General features: G+C 39.0%; 1 protein-coding gene across 1 annotated transcript in view; it reads left to right on the top strand.

Annotated features, from left to right (window-relative positions):
- The window catches only part of PTPN21 (protein tyrosine phosphatase non-receptor type 21), a 1,442,744-nt gene that overhangs the window by 981,552 nt on the left and 433,192 nt on the right, over nt 1-28,000 (top strand). The window contains exon 13 of the mRNA XM_044073481.1: nt 22,918-24,389. Coding sequence (XP_043929416.1) covers nt 22,918-24,389 — 1,472 coding nt within the window. The remainder of the gene's footprint in view (nt 1-22,917; nt 24,390-28,000) is intronic.

Genomic DNA, 28,000 nt, shown 5'->3' with positions numbered 1-28,000 from the left:
CTGGGTTTGGAGGTTGCTTGGATTTCTGCTTTGGACGTCTCTTTTGCTTTTGCAGATTTTTATTTAGAGCCTCCCAGTATGTTTTCGTGTATTTATGTGTGTTTTTGCCGGTGCTGGTTTAATGGGTCTATGCGAGACTGGTGGTGTGATGCAAGTATTTTCCTTCTCCTCTTGACTGTCAAATCCAGTCTTGGGTTGAGAGAGCTTAGCCTCCAGTTTGGCTGTATAATTGCATCTCTCGCATGTATTAGTGTTTGGTGGTAGGAGGAGAGGGTTGTCTGTGTACATGAGAAAGTTGTAACATTGCCTCAAAATGCCCAGATTCACCAGTTAGACTGGAGAGTACACCTGAAACTGCCCTTTGGACATGCCTGGATAGGTACAGTGAACTGTTTTACTGAATGGCTGCTAAGGTCGACTAGAGAGCCTTGTCCTCCTGTACAGTATAGGGGGCCTAGTGCTAGGGTTTATAAGTGCTTGCTATGAGTTTTGAGCAAGTGCCAGGCTGAGAAATGAATGGCTTGAGTGCTTAAGTTGAAAGTTTATCTAGTTCCAAGGGAAAAATTGAAGAGGAGACTTTGTGGAGCCGGGAATAGTTATACCCTAGCTAACAGGTGCTACCAATGCATTTTTTATAGCAGGGAAATGAAAGAGATAGAAATTAGCCCAAAATGGCCAATAAGCTACTAATTTCTGGGCTGAAACCACTCCTCCAGGGACAGATAGGCTGCTCAAAGCTCCCCTCTCTCACAGGTGAACAGAGAAACTTCCTTCTATCTAAGTATAAGGTATGGGCAAACACAGAGATTTGTAACACAGCCCTGAATTCAGCACTAACCTGAAAGCAGGACTTTACTAACTTAGAAAGGTGGGAAACACGTATTGTTTTTTTTTTTTCAGAAAATAAAGCAGATACAAACAAAAAAAAAAACCACTTTAAATGCACAGATAGGTGGGAAAGTACTAGTGTCTCATTTTCATTTCATTACATTGTGTTTTTATTTTAGTTATTATTGGCGCATGATCTGAAATAGTTATTGGGTATGTTTCAAGACCTTCAATTAAGTGCACGTGTTCCTATGAAATATAAATTCTGTCTAGCCTAGCCTAGTTTTTGTAACTTGTAGAATAATGTGTAAATTCACTCCGAACTGCTCGCATTGGATTCACATCTTCCTTGCCAAACATTTTCATAAATTTCTTCAAAAGTCTACCCTCCTTTGTTATATTTTCCATTCTGGGCCCCCCAGACACAACTTCACTGTTGCAAACCAAATTAGAGTCCCCACCTATAAGCAGTATTCCTTGCTGAAAGCTCATTATTTCTCCCAGAATTTTCTTAAGTTACATTGTAGCAGGTTTAGTTGGAATATGCTAATGTAACCCTCCTCCCTTGCCAGGAGCCCTTTAGTGCTACAAATCTACCATTATTGTCTTTTTCTTTCATCTTCTATCACTGTTGGAGCTTTTCTTGCGATTAATACGAGTACTCCTTTTTTCCTTTGCCCCAGATATTCCGCTGAATAACCATCATGAAAACCTTTATCAAATTCACATTTTTTCCAGGTGTGTCTCCTGTAGCATAGCTATTTGCACTCTACATTTTTTAATATAGTTCACTGCTGTTTATTTTTTTGTATTTATCTGTGAGATCATTAAAATTTAAAGACATTAGAGAAAGCATCATTTTCTTATATAGTTATTGTTCCCAATTTATGTACAACTGTTTTTTTTTTTGTTAAATGTCTACTTCCATCTTTTATGTTATATGCATATATTGTTTGGCAGCTTGTTTTTTTTTATACAGTTCTTTCTTGTCATAACCATTTCAGCCTATGTCACATCTTACAAAATTTTGTTTTACTGAAAGCCCTCAAACAAACAAACAAAAAAAACTACCCCAATAACCCCCCCAAAAAAAATCTATTAACTTAATAATAACACACAAAACTATGTACATCTTTAAAATTTGAAGTTGTACCTTCCTAATAATAATAGCATACGGTCTAAACTGATAGCCACACAGACAGACTAGGGTTAACCAAAAAAGATCATTCATGTTAAGACGCATGGTACAGTCTGCAATTTTAGTAAGTGCTGTCTGGTTTTGTCTTATCTTTATAGCTTTCCTAGCTGAGAAAACACTTGAATGCTTTCAGTAAATAATTCTTCCAAGCCATTTTTCTTTATCAGATTGTTTTGTAGGGACCTGCAAACCAGACATAAAACTGCTAAGGATACACTGTTTACCAGAAAATAGCCTTATAATATTCAATATTGTATTTCATTTTTTGCTTTCTGTTAAAACTTGTTACTGGATAAAGTCAAGGGCTTTGACCCAGTCGCTTCCCTATGCAAGCATGAGAAAAAGGACACTAGTTTTTATTTTGTCATGCTCTCTTAACCAGACCCTTCCTCTCACCCTTTCTTTAACCTTGCAGTGCTTACATTTCTTAAAACTGAGCAAGGAAAACATTGCAGTGCCTATGTTTCTTAAAAATGAACAAGGAAAAAGAGAGAAGGGAGAAAAAGATAAAAAGTGCCTGTTTATATCAGTATCCCCATTACATTTGAAAACAACTAAAAAAAATTGACGTCATAGCTTGCAAAAAAAGTCATGCACCATTAAAGTAGTACCATTAAGAATTTTTTTTTTACATAGTTAACTTTCTCCCTCCTCTTCCCCTCTCCCAGGTATTTTTCCGAAGATTAATGATATGAAGTAGGGCATATCCTTTAGAGTCCCATACAAGTTTAACAAATTCCACAAGCATCCATTATTTCCAAATCTTCTTGTTCTGCCATGTTTCACAAGTATAATTATTGATTTGTCAGTTTCCAAGTTACTTATTTTATTCTCTGAACATTAATAACATGAAGCATGGGTATGTGTTTTAAAGTCCTCTACAAGTTTAACAAAGTGCAAGGAAGTGAATATTTTCAGATTTTCTTGTTCTGTCATGTTTCCCAAATAGAATTATTGCATTATCACCCCACATTTGTCATTTAAAAGTTAATAGCTTTATTTCTGTTCATCACCATCTCCCAGATCCTGCCTCTGTTTCATTTCCAGTGTATTCTTGATTCTTCTAGTTGACTCTTAATGTTTTCTTCCTTCTCTCAGGCACCTTCTGTTGAAAGAGTGGAAAAGATGTCATGGTCTCAGTCTGTCTGTAGTTCTTATCACCAGAAGAACACAAAGCAGAACATTCTTTTGTTTTACAGCTCACCCTTTGTTAGACAGACTTTTTAATTTCCTCCTAGCATGTACTTCGTCAAGAATTATGAAGAACTATGGGCTAGGCTTATAAATGCCCTTGGGCAGATAGCCTAGTATGAACCTATGAACCTATGAAAATTATTTTGTCCCACCAGCGAAAAATATTTTGAAGATGTCTGGATACAGCAGTTTGAATCTCACACCTGCTTCTCTATATTCCATAAATAGTGGAATATATTTACTCCTCTTCTCCCTATACTATAATGAGTAGTCATCCACAAGCACTCTGCTGTCTCCCACAGTTTTGTCAGAATCAACTCCTTCTGCCGACAAGACTACATCTTTATTATTATTATTAAGGGTCTAGATTGTTTTCTAGTGACTAGATTTGGAGCATGCACACAATGTGCACTTTCAGTAATAATTCCTGTTATGGAATACCAGTCCAATTCCTTATTTGTGCTTTCATAAAATTAATACAATCTATTCCTTCCAGCTTCTCTGGTAGAGCAGAAAATCTCAGGTTTTCACTGCAAGCTCTGTCCTCTGATTCTTTTATTTTTGAAACATATCTTGTGCAGTCTGATATTCAGCCAGCCTTTTCTTCATTTCAACCTCTGAGTTTTGTAGTTTTGTCACCTTATCTGAATGTCTGTTTAAGCTTCTTCCATTTTTCCAGCTTTTTATTGTTTGTGTTTATATACGATGTGATGGTATTGCCATCTGTGCCAGGAAGAATAGGGTGGTACATATGTAACAAGTGCCTGCATAGTTAGTTGGAGTTTTGTAAATAATTTTGAGTCATTTGACTGTCACATGGACATGTACAGATGTTTGTGTTAAAAATGTATCAACAGTGTTATAACTGATTAAATGTATACGTTTAAGCAAAGAATTCTGGAAGGGAAGAGTAGTAGTTTTCGAAATTGTTCTATAATTTTCAAATACTGCAATGGATCTTGTCAGAGCTCTGAATGTGTATTGTACCAGTCAAGTGATGAAATGTGATGTCATTCTACAACCAGCACTGAGAGGATGGAACTCTCACAGTAGTTTGTTTTGTTTTCTTTGGAACCTGATGAAAAAGATCAATTTCAATTAACACAGTCAGTTGGTTGAATTCAGTTAAGTTAGTTGGAGGCAAATATATCAGCATCTAGTCTTGCCTTGCTGTATTAAGTTAGCTATGGAACAGTTATTCTTTAGACAGTCCGGAAATACAGTGAGATTAGTTGAGTTGGTTTTCTGCATCTGTTTGAATCTGTCCAATGGTGTTATTTATATTTCTCCTGTGATTAAAACTGGTGTTTATTATACTTTGATATTTAGTATTCTCATGTTTTCTGTATTGATTATTTATTATTAAATATTTTATACCGTTCATTGTGGCTGGTCTTTTAGAGAATACTTTTAACATGGTGAGAGTGCTTGTGCTTATTTTAGTGATGCCTTGGCCTTTGGTTACACTCTACTATTTGTACTAGTATTGATTTTACCCAGTATAATTGGATACCCTTGTAAGAGCCTTAGGGCAGTTGATTGGTGGCACAAGATTACCGTATAGTCTGGGTAGAGGAGGGTCACAAGTAGTAAATCTGTGACAGCCTTTCCAAGGAGAGAGAGTGTGTGTGTGTGTGTGTGTGTGTGTGTGTGTGTGTGTGTGTGTGTGTGTGTGTGTGTGTGTGTGTGTGTGTGTGTGTGTCAGCTACGTGGAACTGGGACACAGTCCTCCAAAGGGAGTCTTGTTTGGGATCTGGAGAAACAGAGATTTCAGTCCCAGGTCTGGAGTGTGTTCCCTGTGTGCTCTTGGAGGAAATTGTGCTTGATGCAGAAAGCTGCATTTGAAATACTGTGTAAATCCATTCCTATTTTTAGTGACCATATCTAACCGGAGTCATTGGGGAGGATTGCGCCTCCTTGTTAATGGCCTGGGGTAAGCGAGGTCGTCACATACTCCATCAGTGTTTTGTTTATTTTAACCAGTTCTTTGTGCAGCTGCTTTATACTTACCTCTAGGTTACTGGACGTCATGTCTGGAACTTGCACTGCATCTTGCTGAACAACTGCAGTACTTCTCCAAGTCTGTTTTTTCCTCACCTTTTGTAGCTAATTTTCCTCCAGGTCCTTTATGTAGGCATTCAGGCAGTGCACTTACTAGTCAGTTACTGAAATTTACCCTGAAGTCTAGGTCCACTGGCTTTCTCTGCTTAGTTTCTGTTTTCAGACTGGGAGAGACAGAATTAAGCTGTTACTCAATATGCAGCCATCTTGGAAGTCAAAACTCTGGAATCCTACTTGTTTGAGTTGTTTTTTGACACTTGAACATTAGTATGTGTTTGTAATTGTTAAATATATTCCATTAATAACCTGCTTACTTTGGACCAAGTATTCCATTAAATTTCCTTAGTAATATGTTTGCAGTGTCCCAACTATTTTATGTTAATATTAGGTTCATAGGTGTGTTCTAGGCAAATGAACACTGGGGCCTTTTTAAGACTAACTATGCATTCCAAATCTCTGATAAGTTCTGGTACCCTTGGTAAGTATAAGCAGGGGCTTGGGAAATGAAACATTTGCAAATTACCTGTGCCCCTTAAGAGACATAAGTGTCAAACCAGGGATGAACCTATTGTTCATCCATCCATCCATTTGTCCAAGTTACCCTTGAATTGGGTTAAGGAGGAACTCTGCTTCACATGGATAGGAAGCCTTAGCCAGAAAAGAGGTAGTCTCTGGGATACATATCTTTTTTTCCAGTAGGCCCTATTTATATCACAAGCAAGGTTTAAGTATTTAGAATCAGTTAATGCTGGTGCTGATTGTTTTGTGGATATGCAGGAGGTCCATCAAAGTGAGTCCATTGATGCCTTCCCCTCTATAGCCTGTAGGAGACAGTATACAGGGACTGGAGTTTGAGGCTGTCTGCATAGGACATGTAATTTAAACCTTGAATTTGTTTAGTGAGGAACCTCTGTGGACATTCCAGTTGTTGAATGTGCCTGCTTAGGTACATACCAAAGAGAACATTGTACTGAATGGTAAGTCTGATAAATGCTGAATACAGTGGAACAATGACCTCCTTAGACCTAGATGCCACACATTTGTTTATAAGTTCCAAACTTAGAATGATTTCCTTACTACTATAGTACTGTAGAAGCATGATGGTCAAAGGCTAGATGTGTGTCCCCTAACCTCTGACTACTGGATCATCTCTTAGGGGTGCATTGTCAGTATGATAGTTACCATGGGTGCCTGCTTCCCAAAAGATGGTATTATGTATTTCTTCACATTTCGTTTTAGTCCATGACTCTGATGCAAGTTATTTGTGTCAGCACTTCTTGGGAAACATTAGTGTTGATGGGAGATTCTATGACTGCTCCTAATTTGCAGTCATCTGCAAATTTGGTCAGCCAGGGGCCGTTCATGTTAGCCTTGACATCAGAGAAGTAGATGCCAAAAAAAGAGTTGTCTCAGGACGTGTCCCTGAGAGACTCCACTGGTAATTGGCCTCTTTGCACAGGCAGACTGCCCAGTTCTAACTTCCTGGGTCTGTTCTGTGAGACAGTTGGCTATCCACTGTGTGACATGAGAGTTTTTATACCTAACTTGTTAAGTTTGTCAACAATGCCAGAGTGTGGTATTGTATCAGATGAGAAGTAAATAGTGTGGGAAGAAATAGCCAGGGAATTGTTATGGCTAGGCTTGTATAGACCCTAGGGCCAATAGCCTAGTACCAACCTATGAACCTTAGCCACATCAAGTTAGGCAGTGTGAACTGTTTTGCCTTCGTTTTTTGCTTTGGTGACCTTCTCAAAGAAGTCCACAAGGTTGAGTAGACATGACCTGCCTTTGACAAAACCCGTCTGGGTTGGGTCCAGTGTTTGAAGGTTTCCTGTGTCATTATGGATAATTTCCACGATAATTCTTTTCATGGCTTTGCATATGAGATTAGTGAGACTTATGGGTATGTAGGTGTCCTGTGATATTCTCCATTCATTAAATATGAAGCCTGTTTGGAGGCTATTGTTAAATAGCGATTCCAAAGGGCCTTGTAGGAAATGTTTCATGCTGTTTTAGAAGCCAGTCTGGGGTATTGTCAGGGTCCATTGATGCAATGTTCTTGGCCCTAGAGAGGGCATTGAGGACATTTTCCCCAGCGCTAGTAGGGACAATGTTATATTTCATGGTATTTCCTGATGGGAAGCTGGGGGGGTTAAGTTAGAGTTGAATTTGTTTGCCAGTAGGTTTGATATATATTCTGGTTCAGTATAGGTGACACCACTAACAGTGAGCTCAGTAGAGAATTGTGTATTGCTGATTGAACGTTGTGCCACTGTAAATCCATCTCAGTTCAGTATTTAAATAATTACAGTGTTCCACTGTGGTAAAAAAACAGCAAATTTATTGTAAAAACAGTAAGACACAATAAAACCTTAGCACTTTCGTCCTTGGAAATTCAGGGACTTAATCAGAATGATTAATGTAAGCAATAAACCCATATTTAAACAAAAAAACCTGCAAATAGGTTCATAGCTTGGTACTAGAAAATCAGCCCTAGGGCCTATACAAGCCTAGCCATAACAATTCCCTGAATATTTCTTCCCACAATATTTACTTCCCTGGACCCCTGTCTAGCAGGGTTGCAAATTATCCATTAAGCTGTCACACTTAAAGAAACAGTAACTCATTTAAACAGACTGTATTAGAAACAAGTTAAAACTAAGTACAAATGAAATTACAAAGTTCATTAAACCCCGTTCCACTGTTAAAAAAATTTCCTGGTTGTCATTATAAAAACTGGTACTAAGTTTCACTGCACTTCAATCCATCTTACAATAAATATTCCTAGGTTAAAAAATGGTCTAGGTAAAACACGTTGCAATTAATTGAAAGCCTTTATTTCAAGAAAGCAAGATGGGATATTCCATCATTCAAGCCATCAGATCTGGTGGATTAGTTCTCATGTACCACTTGGATTCTTTACATTCTAATTTGATTTTCCAAGGACCAACCCTACCATTCATCTCAATAACATCAATTCAAAAAAATAAAAGAATGCTGATTATTCATTTGAATATTTTTCCAAAAGCTGTTACTCATATCCTGTTTTTTATGTCCCTTAAGTGTTCATAAATTCTTACTTTTAAAGCCCTCTCCATTTTACCAATATAGACACAGGGACACTTTGAGCAGAGGGCAATATAAACCACTTTATCAGTCATACAATTACATTTTTAGGGCATATGACTGTTCCAAAGCCTTTAACTGTTACGTTTTCCCCTTTCTTAATGTAGGAACAATAATTATATCTCTCATATTTTGACATCAAATGGGTTGGCCTTCTACCTTTAATTGGTGCACTTTCCTTTTAATAGTTGTTCATGTTCCAGTCCATTCTAAATGTTACTAGGGGACAATCCCTTGCCTTCTCCAACTCACCAATTTTTATTATTTTCCAGTTGTATCTTTAAACATCTTGAACATCTGTAGTCTTGTAGTTGTAAGTAAGAGTACAACCTTTGTTAAAATTAGTGGTCTTCTCCAGATTTTTAATCTCAGTACCTTTACTACTACCTAGAAGTGGCTCAAAAAAGTAGTGTAATCTTCTTTGTTTAACCTCTTGGAAATTCTCTTCCAAAAACTGAGATGGGTATCCTGTTTTTTAAGCATATCCATCAAAAGTTCCCCTTCTTTTACAAATATGTCTGTGTCTGAAGTCATCCTTGCTAAACAAACCATTTGGCCCTTGACCAGTGCTTTCTTCTGGTGCAAAGGATGCCAACTGTCAAAATGAAGTAGAAAATTTGAATATGTGAGTTTCCAATATAGGCTAAAGGAAAAACACCTGTAGACTTGGTCAATTCTTAGTTCCACATCTAGGTAGTTAATGATGTCAAGAGATTTAGTTATAGTGAAACCTAAAAAGTTAGTCATGTTGTTAATAAAAATGAAAAATTTATCTAACTTAGCCATACTGTCTTTCCAGAAGATAATGATATCAGCCAGGAACTGTCCATACAGACTCCAGCAATTGCAAAATGGGAGTTAAAAAGCTAATTGTGCTTCCCATAACCTAGAACTGTATCTGCAAAAATGGGGGCACAAGTGGCCCCCATCGCAACACCATGGGCCTTCTTACAAATGGTCCCTTCAAACCAGATAAAATTATTTTTAAGACTTATTCCATAAGGGAGGTCACAACTGCGACAGTTTTGGCATCCAAATAGGTGTTCTGACATAAGTACAAGTGAAACCAGTCAATTCCAGTGTCATGTGTTATGACCGAAAACAGATTTTTAATGTCTATTGTAACCAAAATTTAATTCTCATCATCTGTGTCCTTATGCACCTTACTGAGAAAATCCCAAGAAAGCTTGCTGGTATGAGACTGTATAAAATGTTTTTGTCATTGTCAATAAACTTTGCCATTGCATGGGCTTTTGACCCTTTTGTGTCTGCTGTAGGCCTAAGTGGTGGCTCTTCCAAGTTTTTTGTGTATTTTAGGGATCCCAAAAATTGGTGGGATCCGTGGAAATTCATTCTTGTTGAAATTATATTCATCGATTGTAAACAGTTTCTCTAAAAGTAGATCATAGAGGACACTATCAGTCTTGGCACATGAAACATTTAGCTTGTTCCTAAAGACTACATTCATATCTTGATTATTATTTTAACTTATGTTTGCTACTATATTTTAATGTCACTGGAGTTTGAGTAAATTAGGTTAATTTTTAAATGCTGTGCCAATTTTTAATGTGACTGGATGATTTTAATACATTTGACTTGGGAGAGTGTAATTTAAAATCGAGTTGATGTTTATGCTTTAATTCTGAAGAAGTCCTGTGTTATAAGAGACGAAAGCTCTCAATTTTTTGTTTGTGACAATAAGTTTCTGTTAGTGTTTGGTCTTTGTTGGCTGGTTTCTTGCCTTGAAATCATACTGTAGATTATTTGGGGGGACCCATGCATGGGATAAAGCATTTAGGAGGTACCTGTGTCCATTAGTAGTACATGATACCTATGTACATTAGTAGTACAGGATACAGTCCTAGTATAAAATTTCTGTTTCCCATCCAGTGGTTTAAGTTGCACTTGAATAGGGACTGGGATGAGCTTTGTTTTACATGGATGGGGTGTTTGTTCTAGAGCAGTGATATCCTCTGTGAGATATAACTGTTCCTTCAGACCATTCTGTTGATATTGCAGAAGAGGTTTACATACCTACACTGGGTATTTCTTATGCCATTTGACTTTGCTGATGTGCAGTAAGTCCATCAATATTGGGTTGGAGAGTACCTTGTATGCCAGACACAGAACACCTCCTGGCAGTCTGTAGGATACAGAGGATAGAGAGAAGTCTTTGAGTTGGTCCATGTAGGACATATTATTTAGGCTTTGTATCCATTTGAAGTAAGGTATATCTGTGGGAGTTCCAATTGTTGCATATGTCTGGACACATACATGCCAAAGGGGGAATTATACTCAATGAATGGCATAATGACGGCTGATTAAAGGGGGCAGTGACGTCCCTGGATCTAGATATAGTCATCTTATAAAGTGTGCATTATAGAAGGGCTTTTTTATGACAGTGGATACATGTTGCTCAAAAGTTAGATCACTGTCCGCATATGTTCCTAAATCCCAGACAACTAGGTCAACACTTAGGGACATATTGCCAATGTGATAGTTTCCTAGGGTAGATATTTTCAGTAATGCATTTGTTGGCATTTAGTTTCAGTCAGTGATATTGGCACCACTTATTTATTTGGGACAAACCTCCCCGCAGGATGGCTAAGTTATTTTGGATTCAGTGACTGCTCCTAACTTGTAGTCATCTGCAGACTTAATCAGCCAGAATCCTCTGGTAGTGTTTATTTCAGAAAAGTAGATGCCATAGAGGAGAGGTCCCACCTCAGAGTAGTGTGGGTTTCCTCTGGTGAGTGGTGCCTTCTTGGAGGTAACTTCCCCTATGTAGATTTCCTGCATCCTATCTGTGAGCAATCCAGTGTGTAATATAGGGTTTATTCCCAGTTTATGTAGCTTTTGTACTATGCCTGAGTAGGGAATTATGTCAAAAGCTTTGACCAGGTCAAGGTGTGCTGCGTGTACTATTTTACTTTCATCCATTGTTTTGGTGACATTTTTAAAAAAGTCCACAGGTTCAGTGTTTGGCGGTTCTCTATGTCCTTAGTGGTTAGTTCCATGATAAGTCTTTCCATGGCTTTGAATATGAGGCTGGTCAGATTTATGGGTCTGTAATTGCCTGGGTCTGTGGACAGTCCCCCCTTATGCAGATGAATGACTCTAGCTGTTTTTCATTCACTTAGTATAAAACCTGTATAGAGGTTAATACTGAACAGTGTTTTTAGGGGGTGCAGCTAAATTGTGCTTCATGCTATTTTAAGGTGCATGCAAGGATATTATCAGAGCCCACTGAAGCCATATTTTTAGCTTTAGGTAGCTGGAGATGAGCCAGTTTGAGGTATAACCTGAATGACAGATGGAGAGGAGAGAGGAGTAAAGTTAGAGCTAAATGTATCAGTCAGTAGATTTGCTTATACCTTCAGCCTCAGTGTAGGTAATACCATTCTTAATCTGCTCAGAGTATTGCTGTGTTATGCTTTTGAGATTGTGAACATAACTGAAATAGATATTGCGATTGTCTTTGGCTTGGGTAGCTGTTTTAGTCTCAAACCTGGCTTTGCAGGATTTTACTAAGTTTCTGAGTCATTTGTTTATTTCAGTGATGAAGGCTCTAACTTTCTGGTAATTACTCTTAACTTTGGTGAAAAGTCTCCCTTTATTGATAAGCTTGTCAATATTATGGTTCCACCATATGGATTGGTTTCTCGAGTTTGCCCTGTGCTATTCCTACAGGGTACAGCTGCATCTATGCAGCTCTTTACATGGTGATATAGTGTAGTGGTGTATGATGTCATGTATTCAGTGGATTTAACTGGGTTTGGTGTGGATTTGAAGCTTGTCAATGTGTCACTTTGGAGTAGATAGCTTGTCTTAAAGAAATTTCTAAAGGTACCTTGGGCGGAAGGGATTTTGGGTTTCAGTTTTATTTCAAAGGATACTGCTTTATGGTCAGACCTAACAAATTATGATACGGAAGGGATGGTGCAAGATGCACCCATACTAGTAAGGGCAAGATCTAAGATGTCATCCCTCTTAGTGGGTACTCTTATTGTTCCAAGGCATTTGTAGTGACAAAGTCTAGGAATCTCTGTGCTTGTTTACTAGTGGTGGTGTAGGTTTTTCACTCTGTAGCTGGATAGTTTAGATCACCAGGAAAATAGTGTTGGGTTTCTGTTCTATAACTGGCTAGTATATGTTGTCAAACCTTTCTGATGGTTATTTGGACATGAAGAAGCTCTAGTGCATCACGCTGCTTTACTAGCCTTGATCTCAGTCTCTTCTGGATGAAGATTTTGACACCTCTACCTTTTTTTCCCCTTCCAGTGCCGTAGCTGGCCTAAATGTGTGGAATGAGTTATAGCCCTGCATAGCAGGCATGCTTTCTGGCATTTTAAACCATGTCTCAGTCACTACACAATCGTCAATGTCCTCCAGGGTGAAAAAGTCTTATAGGATTGGAGTTTCTTGTTTATACTCGTAGGGCTGGAGCACTGATTAGTAACATCTTCATATTTTCCTTTTCTGTTATGTTGGCAGATTTATCAGGATGGCATTGTCCAAAAATAGCACTGTGGTGGTGGACATTGTCTTTGCCATTAATTGAATCCCTAAAGGGAACAAATGCAGGAAATCTGTGGCAAGGTTGTATGGTCTGTCAATCTTAACCCCTCAGGCTGACAAATACTGGACCCCTTTTGAATGACACCAAAAACCAAACCAATTAAAGTCCATTTTTTTGCTCATATTGCAGCATTATCTTTGTAGTCTGAGAGATCATACCTCTCTTCTCCTGGGAAGAACACTTCGTCATTCATACCAGCATGAACTATGACAGTGTCATATTGGTACTTATTGTTCAAGGAGTGTGTGCGTGTGTGTGTGTGTGTCTGTGTCTGTGTGTGCCTGTGTGTGTCTGTGTGTGATCTAACAAATCTAGGCACCAGACAAGAAACCAGCCATCACTCTTTTCTTGCTCAGTCTAATAAGAAGTTCATCTGTATGACTTAAAAAGGAATCAGCTGTAACAAGAATCTTTGGTAGGGTTGACCTTGTGCAATCAACATTTGGCACTTTAGGACTCTTGTGCTGTGTGAGGAGGTAGGTTTACCTTGCTGAGTGTGTTTAGTGCTGGTGTTGTGTTTTGGAGGTCATTGAGGTTCAAGCAAGTTAATCTTTAAAACCTCAGTATATGATGGATTACGTGTCTCTTGAAGGCCGTGAAGAAGTGTGGTGTATGTTTTACTGCCCACAAATTTGTTGGCTGAGTTTACTGTGTGTGAGATTTTTGCCTCTAAGGATAATATGTCTGTATGTACATCTCTCACACACTGTTATGCTCTTTGAGTAGTAGATGATCGTCAGACAGCACGAGGCAATTCTTAGAGTATCTCAAGATACCCATCTCAATAGTGCTGGCTAGAGAAGTTGTGGGGAAGCGCTGGTACATGATACTGACAGGAATGACTCTGGGGGGATATAAATATCTTCAGAAGTTATAGCTAGTGAGTGGGACAAAAAGAAAATGGAGTTTAAAAATAAGGTAGAAATAAAAGAGAAAGGGAGAAAGTTAAGTAATAGGAATTGCTTAGACACCTGAGAAAAGTTAAAGTATTATGCAATAAGGGGACTCAGAAAAAGAAAAGGTGTAAATGCTGAGTGCTAAAGAGATAATAAAGAAGTATCTGGATAATATGCGTGAGCTTAGAAAGATTGATGTTAAGCACCTTTTTTTTTTTTTGATAACTTCAGAGCACACAAAAATTTTAGCACAACACATGCAACAGAAAGAAGAAAGGATAGTGTCCAAACGTGGGGAACCCATAACAAGAAAAAATAACTGAAGATCCTGTAGAGGTATTAGAGATATGATTCCTTAAAATCTCTTGCAAAAGAGGATAATAAACCCATAAATACTATGCAGAACTATTCACAGAAACCCTGTACAAGCATGTTAATAGCTGCACAGAGGCAGCTGTATCCATAAGGAAGAAGTACAGAACTAACTCAAAAAACAAGCCATCCTGGTGGAATCACAAAATCAGTCAGATGTATAACAAGAGGACGAAAATCATGGCAAAAATTAGGAAGTGCAGCACCCAGCAGGATAAAAGCACTCTAATCAAACTAAACAAACAACTCTGAGGACAAATAAAGTGTACCAAAGCCAAATTTGAGGTAAGTTTGGCCTCCCAGGCCAAAGACAACCACAAAGATTGTTTAGCTATGTCTACAACCTCAAAGGCAATACACAGTTGTGTACAGAGCTCATTGTAAATGGAGCTATCTATATGTAGCCAGAAGATATAGCAAACCTTCTGGCTGAAAATTCAGCTCCAACATTACCCCTCTCTCTCCTTCAATCTTCCCTCAGGAAATACCATCAAGTATAACTCCCCCTTCTCTCACCAGGGAACAGGCCCTTAATACCCTTTTTAAGACCAAGAACACTGCATCAATGAACCCAGACAGTATCACATGATGCCTTCTAAATAGCATGAAACATGACCTGTCAGGGCCTCTGGGATTACTGTTTAACTGTAGACTGCAAACAAGCTTCATGCCTCATGAGTGGAGAAAGGCAACAGACATCCTTCTGCACAAAGGTGGGCCATCTACAGACCCATAAATCTCACTAGTCTTGTATGTAAAGCCGTGGAAATAATTATTATGGAAATTATCAGTAGAGATACAGTAAACCTCCAGACATTGGACCCAACCCAGTTTGGTTTCATCAAGGGCAGATCATGCCTACTCAAACCTGGTGGATTACTTTGAGAAGGTAACCAAAGCAATAGAAGAGGGAAAATGGTTCACACTGCCTACCTTGACCTGGCCAAGGCATTTATTACAGTACCCCACTCGGGCATTGTTGACAAATTCAAGAGGTATGTCACCAGATGGGTAGCCAACTGGCTCACAGACAGGACCCTGGAAGTTAGAATTGGGGAGTTCACCTCTACAAAGAGGCCAGTCACAAGTGTAATCCCTCAGGGGTCAATCCTTGGACCGCTCCTTTTTGGCATTTACTTCTCAGAAGTCAAGGCCAATGTCAGTGGTCGCTGGCTGACTAAATTTACAGATGATTGCAAATTAGGAACGGTCATTGAATCCTGCACTGACACAAATGTTCTCCTGGAGGGGCTGACACAGACAAACAACTGGTTCCAGAGCCATGGACTAAAACAAAATGCATAACAGTATCATATCACTGGTAATGATCTTACTAACAACACACTCCCTTAGAGCTGACCCAGTAGACAGGGACTTGGGGACACACACAGATAGTAATCTAGCCTTTGATCATCATGTGTCTACAGTAGTGAGGAAATCATTTTGTGCTGAGCAACTTATAAATGAAGGTATGACATCTAAGTCCAAGGAAGTCATTGATCCATTGTATTCGGCATTCATCAGACCTGTCATTGAGTGCAATGTCCCCTTTGGTATTTACCTAACCAGGCATATCCAACAATTGGAACATCCAGAGGTTCCTCACTAAAAGAATACATGGCATAAGTAAAATATGTAGACAGCCTTAAAACCCTCTCCCTGTATTCTGTCTCCTACAGGCTTTTGAGGGAAGATCTATGCCTGGCATACAGGGCATTGTCAGACCCCACTCTGATGGACCTCCTACATATTCACAAAACAAACAACACCAGAATTACCCAATCTGAAGACTTAGAATATGGCTATATGGCAGATCTGAATGCCCATGTCTTTTTTTCTTTTTAAGTCTGTTAATGGAAAAATTCAGGCCAATATTTGTCCATTAACAGACTTAAAAAGAAAAAAAAGTCATAAAAAGTCATAGGCATCAGAACTGCCATATAGCTGAAACATTTGATGCCCTTAAGGGGTTATTAGTGTATATCCCATTTTCCTAGTTTACAAGAGGTTTTAAGGAATCACGCAGTGAAAACTTTAGTTTGGCTAGAATTTTCTTGTAATTTTTTTACTAATTGGTTTGGTTGTGTGTCCTGTTTATTCTGATACAAGAATAAGGTTAATTAGGAGGATATGTGAAAGAACGGAGGCAAGAAATAAAGTGGGAGGGTTCCTGTCTGTAGGCTGTGAGGAGTAAGGCAGTATTGTCTTCTTCCCCTATGTAATTTGCTTTGAATTTAGAGTCACTGGCAAAGAAAATAAAGGACTCAGAAATGTGAGAATATAATTGTTATGGTAATTAAACTCATTGTCTTTATTTGCAGATGATATTATATCTGATGTTGTCAATTTGTTGTCAATTTTCATTTTGTCCTCAACTGATTGGTTCAGATCCGATCCCTCGGATCCAACTCTGACATTGCTAAAGCTCATGGCAACCAAAAACTCTTGAGCTTTTCCCTTACCCATAACGCACCACCCAAATTACCTCAGATGTTGTTTGCTGCCTTAGTAGAAAGTAAAAATGAGTGCTGCAATGTTATGGTGAGTACATATATATATATATATATATATATATATATATATATATATATATATATATATATTTTTTAATACCTGATGAATCCAGAAAAGGACATCTCAGTGTTGTAGAACGTTTTGCAACAATTTCATTTTGAATATAAAATTAATAACGATAAAACAAAGGCTATAGCCGTAAATTATGTACCCTCACACAAATTGTCTCAACAATGTCCATATTTATGGGGACATGATAATATGAAGTTTTTAGGAGAATGAATTAAGAAGGCTTCTGTTATAGAAGCTATGTTGCATAAAGACTAAAAAGATAATAAAAAGTAATAAAAAAAAATGAGAAAGTGGAAGCTCATGTTTATAGATATGGATAGTAAGATACAAGCCGTGAACATGTTTTAGTCTCTTTAGTTATATACACAAGTCAGGCATATTTTTATCAACCAGAGGAGAAGTTGTGGACAATAATGAATAAAAAGTAGAAGGAATATATCGTAGAGGGGAAGAGGGCAAAAGTTAATTGGGATAAGTTAAAACTTCCAGTAGAACAAGGTGGTTTAAGATTACCAGATTTGAAAGGATATTTCAGAACTACACATTTAAGGCTCATGTACATAACACAAGCAGAAAGTTTTAATTCAGTGTAGAAAGAAGTGATGATGAAACTGGGATGGTAGTTCAAGGGGCGGAGAGTGAGTGGAATTTTGGGTGCAGATCCTTAAGGAGAACCATCACTACCATCTTCTTCTTCTTCTTTTTCTTTCGGCTTTTCCCGGTTAGGGGTCGCCACAGCGGATCACCTGTCCGTTCATGATTGGCAGTGGAGTTTTACAGTGTTGAGTTGCCAGCCCGGCACCCAACCTTCCACAGAAGGCACACACATGCAAGCACTCACACCTAGGGCCAATTCAGAGAGTCCAATCCACCTACAGCATGTCTTTGGGATGTGGAAGGAAACCAGAGCACCCGGAGGAAACCCACACGACCACAGGGAGGACATGCAGACTCTGCACAGAAGGTACCCCAGCAGAGGATTGAACCGGAGAACCTCTTGCTATGAGGTAGTAACGCTAACCGCTGCATCACAGTGGCTGCCCTCTCATTTGAAGGCTTATACTGATTATTATAATAAGTAGGAGAAAGTGTTATAAAAACTAAGCCAACGTAAGAATGGAAAAAGGAGATTTTGCCATTAGGGATGACAGCAAGTAGAGGTACAGAAAGCAGACAAGGGACTGGAATTGACTGGAGAAAACTGGCAATGGAACCAAGATATTGGGAGCAAATAACTAGAGCAAGAAGGGTAACAGAGTAGGATGAGGCCAAGAAGATGATATTAGGATTGCAGACTAGAGGCTGCCTTCCATGTCAGATACCCATACCTGATATCAGAGTATAGGCAAAGAGAAAAAGGGATAAAGGAATCATAAGTGAAAGTCCTGTTTCAGTATAGTGTAGAAGACTGTAGAACAAAAGTTGCTTTTAAAAAAGGGATCATTTGTAGGGCCTATAAAATATTGCACACTCAGTATCAAGAGACTGGAAAAGCAATTCATAAAAGAACAATGGGAAGAAGGATGTATGACTACCAAATATGCAACAAAGTCCAGAAGGTTTAGGATCTTTGTTTGGAAGTGTTTGCATAGGTATTTTTATACCCAAATCAGACTTCAAAGAATTTTTTACTGGGAACATATGTTTTGGGAGTGTAATGAGTTGGCAGATTTTAAAAATTCTGTTGGAGTACTATGTCAGAAATAATGGGTGAGCAAAGGCTGTAACTAAGGAAATTATTCTTTTGAACTGGGACAAAGGATCTGAATTGCCTAGCCATAGTAAGGCTTTGTTAAGTTTAATTCTATTGGCTGCCAAAAAAAAAAGCAATTAGTAAAAAATGGAAATCTAATTCTAAACCAGCTGTATGTGACATGTTGAGTATCATACTAGAGATTGAAGAGGGATCCTTAGAAAAGGGAAAGGAGCAAATTACATAGAAGTAAATGGAAATTCTGGGGGCAATACATGCAGAATCATGTTCAGGAGGAAGAGGAGGAGTGAGGTTTAAGAGAAGGCAGGAATTCAATTTATGTTCATAGGTTCATAGGTTGATACTAGGCTGTCGGCCCTAGGGCCTATACAAGCCTAGCCAAAATATTCCCCGGATATTTCTACCCTGGACCCCTCTCTAGCAGGGTGGCTGACGTGATCCCTGGGGTGAATTTCCTATCTCCTATTCAGTCATCAAGGTTCCTTTTGAAGAGGGCCAAGGAGGGGCTCTGCTTGACATGTATGGGCAGTCTATTCCAGAGTATATGGAGTCTCTGGGTCAGGAACCTATCCCTCCAGCATGTTTTGTTCATTGTGATGACAAGGTTTAGATCCCTGGAGCATGTGGCTCTGAGGGATTGGGATTTCTTTAAGTGGAGCATGTCCAACAGATCCGGGTTTGACATGGCCTTGTATGTTAAGCAGAGATCGCCTCTGAGTAGACGCTATGCCACAGAGTATAGCTGGAGTTTTTTTAAACGATCAGCATAGGGCATCTGCTTTAGGCCTGTGATTCTTTTAGTGAGATATTTTTGCGGCCTTTCCAGCTGTTGCAGATGTTTTGTGAGGTACATACCAAATGGGGCGTTGTGCTCTATAATGAGTCTAATGAGGGATGAGTGCAGTGGGACAATGACCTCCTTTTTTCTGAATGAAAATCCCTTAGTGATGAGGTGTGCCACATAGAAGGATTTCCTGACTGTTGTGGCGATGTGGTTATCGAAGGTGAGACCACTGTCCACCTGTGTCCCTAAGTCTCTCATCACACTTTCGGTGTTTAGTGTACTGCCACTTATGTGGTAATTCATGGGTACATGGGTTTTCCCAAAGGGGATAGCTGTACATTTCTTGCCATTAAGCCTGAGCCCATGGCTCCGGCACCAAGCATCTGTTTCTGTAAGGATCTTTTGTAGAATATCCATATCATTTGGGGATTCAATAATGGCTCCCAGTTTGCAGTCATCTGCAAACTTTGTTGGCCAGAGTCCCTTAGTGTTGGCCTGTACTTCAGAGAAGTAGATGCCGAACAAGAGCAGTCCCAGGACTGAACCCTGAGGTACTCCACTTGTCACTTGTCTGGAGCTGGATTTGGAGTCGGCTACTTTCACAGTCTGGGTTCAGTCAGTAAGCCTGTTGGCAACCCATCGAGTGGTGTAGGGATTTATGCCCAGCTTAGTAAGTTTATCTATGATTCCAAAGTGGGGGATGGTGTCGAAGGCCTTTGCGAGGTCCAGATAGACTGTGTGGACTGCCTTACCCTCATCCACAGCTCTGGAGACTGATTCAAAGAAGTCAATCTGGTTCAGGAGACAAGATCGGCCCTTCACGAACCCAAACTGGGTGGGGTGCAGTATTTGAAGGTTGCCAGTGTCTTTGTTTATAAGTGCCATGATAACGCATTCCATGCCCTTGCAGATCTGGCTTGTCAGACTGATGGGACGGTAGTTCCCGGGATGCAAGGTAGATCCCCCTTTATGAAGTGGGATAACTGTAGCTGTGCACCAGTCAGTGGGCACAAAGCCTGAGGTGAGGCTATGATTAAACATGACACTTAGGTGAGGTGCCAGTTCATTTTTTAGTTCATGTATTACACAGCCCAGGATGTCATCTGGTCCCATGGATGCTGTATTCTTACCTTTGGAGAGTGCGGTTTCTACATGTGTGGTCGTGATTACCGGAATTTGGCAGTCTTTTGGTATTGAGATTGGCCCTTTATGGGGTAATGGGGGGTTGAAGTTGGTACTAAATTGATCTGCCAGGATATTGGCAATATCCTTGGGATCAGTATATTTAATGCCATTCTGTTGTAGCTTAGAGCAGATATGAGCATTGCCTTTTAGATTCTTGACATAACTATAGAATGCCTTCTGGTTGTCTTTGGAACCTTTGGCAATTTTATTTTCTTAACTTGCTTTGGAGGATTTTATGAGGGATCTCAGCTTCTTACTAAGGCTGGTAAGGAATTTTTTTGCATTCTGGGATTTTCCTCTTTTCAGCAACAGTTTCTTCCTTCTGTTGTATAGTTTGTTTATGGCAGGGGATCATCAGATTGGCTTCCTTTTTTTGGAGGAGAGTGTCTTGGTTCTATTTGGGATGGCACGATTCATGCACGAATGGATGTGCTCGTACAGTGCCTTAGTGTAGGATTCAGCAGTCGGAACTTTCAGCTCCCGTCTGCATGGATGCCATGAAGTTTGTCACTTCTGACTTAAGTAGCATGAAGTTGGCTTTGGAGGAGTTTTTTTACGGAGGTTTCCTTACTGGGGGGTGGGGGTGGGATGTGGATGTCAAGGGTGATTTGCTTATGGTCAGACCTGATCAGTGAGGGGGGTGACCACTGGTGTGGAACATCTCTCTCCCATGTTGATACTGACCAGGTCTAGGATATTGGAGCCCCTGGTGGGGCAGTGGATTAGTTGATCCAGGGCATTGGAATTTATGAATTCCAAGAACCGTTGGGAAAAGGTGTTGGTACCCGAGTAGTTTTCCTAGTTAATGGCAGGGTAGTTGAAATCACCCAGTATTAGGGTGTTTGGTTGTATGTAATGTTGAAATGACAGTAGTTGCAAAGAAAAGATGTTTAATGTATAATGCATGTAAATGGAAATAAATAGCATGGTGTGTTTTCTTTTCTGTTAATATATGTCTGTCTGTGTCTTAACTGATAATTTAATAAAGGTTTTTAAAAAGGAATGAATCTGGGGGTAGTGGTGACTATAACTGCTTGGAGTTTGGTTTGTTTAGGATAATGTTTGGATGAACTTGCTACTGTGTATTTAAAATTCATTACAAATCGGGTAGCATGGACCCATCTTCCACCAACAAGTACCAGTAAACTAATTGTAGTAAAAGCTCACAAATTTAATACTAAAATCAGTGCAAGCATTAAGCAATTTTATCAAATATCTTTTAGCCTGGTGAGTAGTTTAAGAGGAGAGGCTTTGCAAAATGCTTACTGTCATCAACCACTAAACAGAGAGATGAAGGGGATTGTCAAATTCTCTTAAGGGGCAGACAACAACAGATATACTGGGTTCAAGAACACAACTCCAACATGGGGGGGAGTGGCAATTGGACTCTTGGCTGTGAGTTTGCTGGCCTGGAACTGCCTTAATGCAAACACTAGTCCTTAACTAGCCTGGCATACACTCACTGCATAAGAATTAAACTAGGGTTTAATACCAACAGTTATACCACTGAAATAGCAAAATGCAGTACAAGTATGTACTGGAATTAATAATATATATAGATAAAGATCTTACCTAAAGCAGATACAGACTATTAAAATGAAATTAAAAGCAGATTGAGAATTGAAAAAACTTGGTCTTTTTCAGTGTGTTGTTGTTGTGTCTTTCGGCTTTTCCCGGTTAGGGGGTCGCCACAGCGGAACTCCGGTCCGCTAATGATTGGCAGTATATTTTTACGTGCCAGGTTGCCTTCAACGAAGGTACCCCCATTCACACATGTCTTCACACAGAAGATGCTCTAGCTGAGAATCGAACAGCACAACGTCTTACTGTGAGACGACAATGCTACCACAGCAACACCACCGCAGTACAACTTTTCTTTCAGTGTGTAATGGAACTATTACAATGCAACAGTAATTTAAAGGATGAGAGCAAACAGCATCTTTGGAATTCTTGGTCCCTTAGCTCTGAATTTGGCTGGAACTGCCTTAATGCAAACTCTAGTCCTCAATTAGCCTGACTTACACTCAGTACATAAGAATGAAATGCAGTGCAACTATGTTCTGGAATTGCTAATGTAGACTTAAAGACCATAGCAGATACAGACTGTTATAAATTTAACAGCTCAAGAAATGCAAAAACTTATCTTTCTTTCATTGTGTAATGGAACTATATTATACTGTTATATATTATAACTACTGTTGTTATGTGAATTATATAATAGATTTTCACAAAAAAAATAGAAATCATTTTGATAAACTTTTCCCAAAAAAATAGAAAGCATTTTGATAGACTCTCATAAGGTTGTTCCATTTATTGCTTAACTGATTAATTTGATATCTGTTTGGTGTTAAAGTGAAGTGGTTTTATCAGTTTGTGATGATTTTCTTTTAACAGATAACTTGCTTGTCAACAACCAGAATGGCTACTTTTATCATTCCCAAACCAGCTTGGACAGAGTCCCACCAGAATATAATGGCAGAATCCGAAATGGCAGTGTCTACAGTGCACACAGTACCAGCTCCCTTAACAACCCTCAGCACTATATTCACCCATCTCCTATGTCCTCCAACCCAAGCATAACTGGAAGTGATGTCATGAGGCCTGATTATATCCCATCACAGCGGCATAGTGCCTTAGTAGCACCTTCTTATCGCCCTACTCCAGACTATGAAACTGTGATGAGGCAGTTGAAGAGAGGAGTGATGCACAGTCAAAGGCAAAGTCACTCCATGCGAAATCTCAATACAGGTAATTCCTATGCCTATAACAGGCCTGATGCACTAGTTTATAGCCAGCCTGAAATAAGGGAACATGCACAGTTTGGTTCACAGCAGGCCAGTCACCATCCCTTACACCTAAATTACAGTTTCCACAGTCAGTCTGCATATCCATATCCAGTGGAACAGCGTCCAGTCATGGGGGCCGTGAGTGTACCTGAGCTTACCAATGCACAGCTGCAGACTCAAGATTATCCTGCACCAAATATATTAAGAACACAAGTATATCGTCCTCCTCCTCCTTATCCCTATCCAAGACCTGCTAACAGTACACCTGACCTCTCCAGGCAAATGTATGTGAGCAGTAGTAACCCAGATCTCATCACTAGGCGGGTTCACCATTCTGTGCAGACTTTCCAAGAGGATAGCTTGCCTGTTGCACATTCTCTCCAGGAAGTCAGTGAGCCCCTGATTTCAACAAAATCTGCCAACTTACAGAAAAGAAACAGCATTGAAATAGCTGGTTTGGCCCATGTTATTGAAGTCATCAAACTTAAAGAGAGGACTATGTCTGCTTCTGCAGCGGACATGCCTGTTTCAAGAACAGCAGCCACAAATTCACAACCCAGCATTTTTGTAAGGCGAGCAAAACCAGGAGAAAGTGAAGAACAAGAGGAAGAACAATATGGCCATAAGAAGTCACTTTCAGATGCTACCATGCTGATTCATAGCAGTGAAGAAGATGAAGAGGAGTTTGATGAAGAAAACAGAGCTGACATCCTGAGATCACCACATATACATGATCAGCCACAAGTCCCAGACATAGCTGAACAATACTCTGGTCATCCTTCAGCTACTTACGCTTATAGCTCTGCTCCTTCCCTTGTCACCCCTTCACAAGATTTTGAACACCACGAAAGAGTTTTGGAGGTCAAAGAAGATAACAGAATGCATGAGTTTGGTCTTTTGATGTGGCCAGCAGAACTGCAGGTTCCACGGCCAGGAGAGAGTGCCTTAATACCCTCTGTTTCTGAATCTGACCTAAGCATATCAGGAAGGTTAAGACCACGAAAGGATTCTCCTAAGAAAAGACCTGTTTCTGATGTGCCAGTTGGGAAGAGTATAACAGAAGACCTTCTACCTCTGAGAGTAAGTACTTCTTATCCTTTTGTGTTTTTTATTGACCGTGTGTGCACAGTGTCATTTAAATTAGTTGCAGTTTCAAGGATCTTTAAAAAATGCATGCAGGGTGCATATCAGTGTACATTTCATACCAATTTATTTTTCAAATATATTTTATCAACATGAAAACCAGCAGTTAATAGCAAAAACAGAAAACTTAGTATGTCTGAGGTTAGATATAGTAAGGAAAATACGTAAAGGATTGTGCAGTTTAGTGTAGCATTATATGATTAAAAAAACTCAAACTAGCAATATCAAAGGAAATTATATACAGCCAGACAAACAAGAAAGTGATATAGAAACATATGATGCGACTCCTCCATTTAATTTATATATAGGATAAAATTAAGTTTTCAAAATATTTGTGTGTGTGCGTGTGTGTGTGTCTGTCTTGTCTGTCTGTGGGGGGGGGGCTGTCAGAGGCCATTAACTTAAGGAGAGAGAGAGTGATTTATTCTCACATCCATTAGAACACAGTTGTTTAGTATTATTATTGTCAATAACTTGAAAGATTCTAGTATATTTAAAGGCTACTTATCGAAATTTGACCCACGATACTGACAGTCTGTCCAAGTTATAGAAATAAAATATTTTAAAACACATTTTAATAATAAACAGTTTAATAATCTTAAGTCAGAGGTACATATTTATGTTGGATAAATGTGCAGAATTGCAAATTGCAAGTTTTGTGGAATATCATCATAACAGAGTGTGGACATTGTATATGTAAAACTTCCCAAAGGTTATGAGAAAAAGGACAATCTCAGAAGATGTGGAGTAAGTCTTCTTAGTCTGCTTGACAAGCTGAACAGTGAAATGAATGAGTGTTAAAATAATGCAATTTTAGAAAGTATCATGTAGGCATTATTGTTAATCATCCATTTAGTATCAAAGGACTTTTTAATTAAAATAAGTTTAATGCTTAATTCTGTAGCTTTACAAATCTTGTTGACATCCTTTAATGAATTATGTGATTGGTACCATATATGTGAAACTTGATGGGCATTATTTAAATTTGTATTTTGAATCATTTTGTAAGCCTTTGAAGGAGATTTGGGTTGGTAGAAGTATTGATAAGATTTTGGAGAAAATATATGGATGTTTGTTGTCTGTGTTCATTTCCAGTTTCTTTAGAAAAAGGTCATATATTTGTCTGAAGATTAATAAGTAACCCTTCTATGAAAGATTAGATCTCACCTCCTCTATAGATTTAGAATCTAGAATTAAGAAATTCCAAGTAGTTTTGCATTTTATGAATGGAAAATTAACCAGTTCCATTATTTTATTATTTAATGTAAAGTTATGGTTAAGATGTATAGGTTGTAGAAGCTGGAATCTTTTATTTAAATCTGGAATTTCATCAAATTCTGGAAACAATTAAGTGAGTTCAATAATGAGATTATTTAATTTGAGGGGTATAAGACTTAAAAGGGAAATCCCCTTAGGTTGCAGTTACATTTACTCTTAAGATAGTTGGTGCTGTATTATAACGCATAGTGGTTGCCAGTTATTGTTAGCTTTATTGTAAGTTGTTGTTGTTGTCTTTCGGCTTTTCCCAGTTAGGGGTTGCCACAGCGGAACTCCGGTCCGCTAATGATTGGCAATAGATTTTCATGGTGCCGAGTTGCCAGCTCAACGCCTAACCTTCAACGAAGGCACGCCCATTCACACATGTCTTTCGGAATGCCACTCGACACAGAAGGCTCTCCCCACACACTAGCTGAGAATCGAACAAGAAAACCTCTTGCTGTGAGGCAACAACGCTACTGCTGCACCACCGCGGATTGTGTTAGCTTTATTGTAAGTAATAATCCTAAATAATCTAATAGTGTTAACAATTAGGTAATAAAGCCAGAAGTAAAGAAATGTTAAACCTCCATTAACTGTAGGAGCAGTAAGGTTATCATAGCTCATCCTCACTGACTTTGGATGCCAAATAAAACAAATCAGGTGTGACTGTAAAGATTGACAGCCCATGTGTCAGGATGATTCTCGCACTATCTGATAATGTTGCTGTAGCCAGCTAAATAATTGGAATAAATAGGTCACTTGGGTAAGGAAAAAGGTGAATGCGTAATTTTATTTGTTTGTCTAGAGTAAAAAAAAAAAAAAAGAGGAAAAAACTTTCGTCTGACTTGCTTAGTTTTAGTCATTTTAGTTTCTGTTATTTGTCATGAAAGTGCGATGCTTAAAAGGTCTGTCTTAGTCAATTTGTATGTGTATTTATGATAGAGAAATAGCCTCAAAGTAAATGTGTACTTTGTTTAGTTTAGGCCATGCACATGCTGTAAAGTCTTTAAATTCTGTCATAAATTTAACAGAGCAAGTAGGTTGAAGAGCACTTATGTTTTTGTCTTCGTACATTGCAAAGAAAAGTCTGAAGAGACTTCAGAAAGAGTATGAAGACATTGTCTTTAAGTACAGGTAGTTTTCCTTAACATTAATGGAGTTAAAAAGAGAAAGAAACATGAAAAATCAGCTGGAGGAGGTTGCTGGGGGGAAAAAATTAAAGTACTATCCCAGGTCCTTGAAAAAGGGGTGTTGACTATGACGACTTCAGTTACAGGGCCATTTAGACAGTCTAAAGCATCTGAAGCTGGACTGTCCAGCACCGGACTTTATTTCTCTAAAAGTCAAACTGACACCATTAGTCCCACTTACACAGGTTCACGTCCAGAAACCAGCAAAAATCATTCCTCGGATTCATGTGGCAACAAGAAGTAAATTAAAAGTTTCAAAAGACCTCATAGACACCTGTTTAGATGAGGAAGGGTTGTTAAGCAAGTTTCCTTTCAAAATTTTCTTCCTTGACTTTAAAATGGTGCAGTAGCAGTATAATTTCAACCTGATGGACCCCAAAAATTATAGACCCATAAATTTGACCAGCCATCTATAAGGCTATGGAAAGAATCATTATGGAAGTAATAAATAACGACATAGGTAACCTACACTCTCTCAACCCAAATCCAGTTCAGATTTTTTTGCCTATGTAATCTGGTTGATGCCTTTGAGAAGGCTACAGAAGCAATGGATGAGGGCATATTAATATGCACTGCATATCTAGACCTCGCAAAACTGTTCAACACCATCCCACTCTCTGGTGTTGTAGATAAAATATCCTAGCTAAATGTTAATACCGTGTAACTCGTTGGTTACCAGATTGGCTCACAGTAGAACCCAGGGAATTAGGATGGACTACTCTGCCTCCTCTAAATGACCTGTCACTAGTGGTGTACCACAGGGTTCAGTCCTTCGGCACTGTCTTTGACATTTACTTCTTGGAGGTCAGCTCTACTGTTAAGGGTTTATGGCAGACAGTGTTTGCAGAGAGCTGTAAACATGGAACAGTCATTAACTTCCTAGAGAGGACACCAAGATCCTCCAAGAGGGCCTTTCCTAAACCAATAACTGGTGTCAATCATGGACTGAATGCAAAGAAATGTATAATAATATCCTTCTGCAAGCAAGAAGTTCCTTGTAACTAATACATTGACAACATTCCCCTGAAAATTGATCAGGTAGTTGAGGACCTAGGAACCTGTGTAGATAAACTGTCCTTCAACCACCACATATCCCTG

The sequence above is a fragment of the Protopterus annectens genome, chromosome 6.part0 (assembly GCF_019279795.1).
Source record: "Protopterus annectens isolate FY-2018-M chromosome 6.part0, PAN1.0, whole genome shotgun sequence".
Lineage (NCBI taxonomy): Eukaryota > Metazoa > Chordata > Ceratodontiformes > Protopteridae > Protopterus > Protopterus annectens.
Note: the sequence above shows the minus strand (reverse complement) of the source record. Positions and strands in the feature narration are given on the sequence as shown.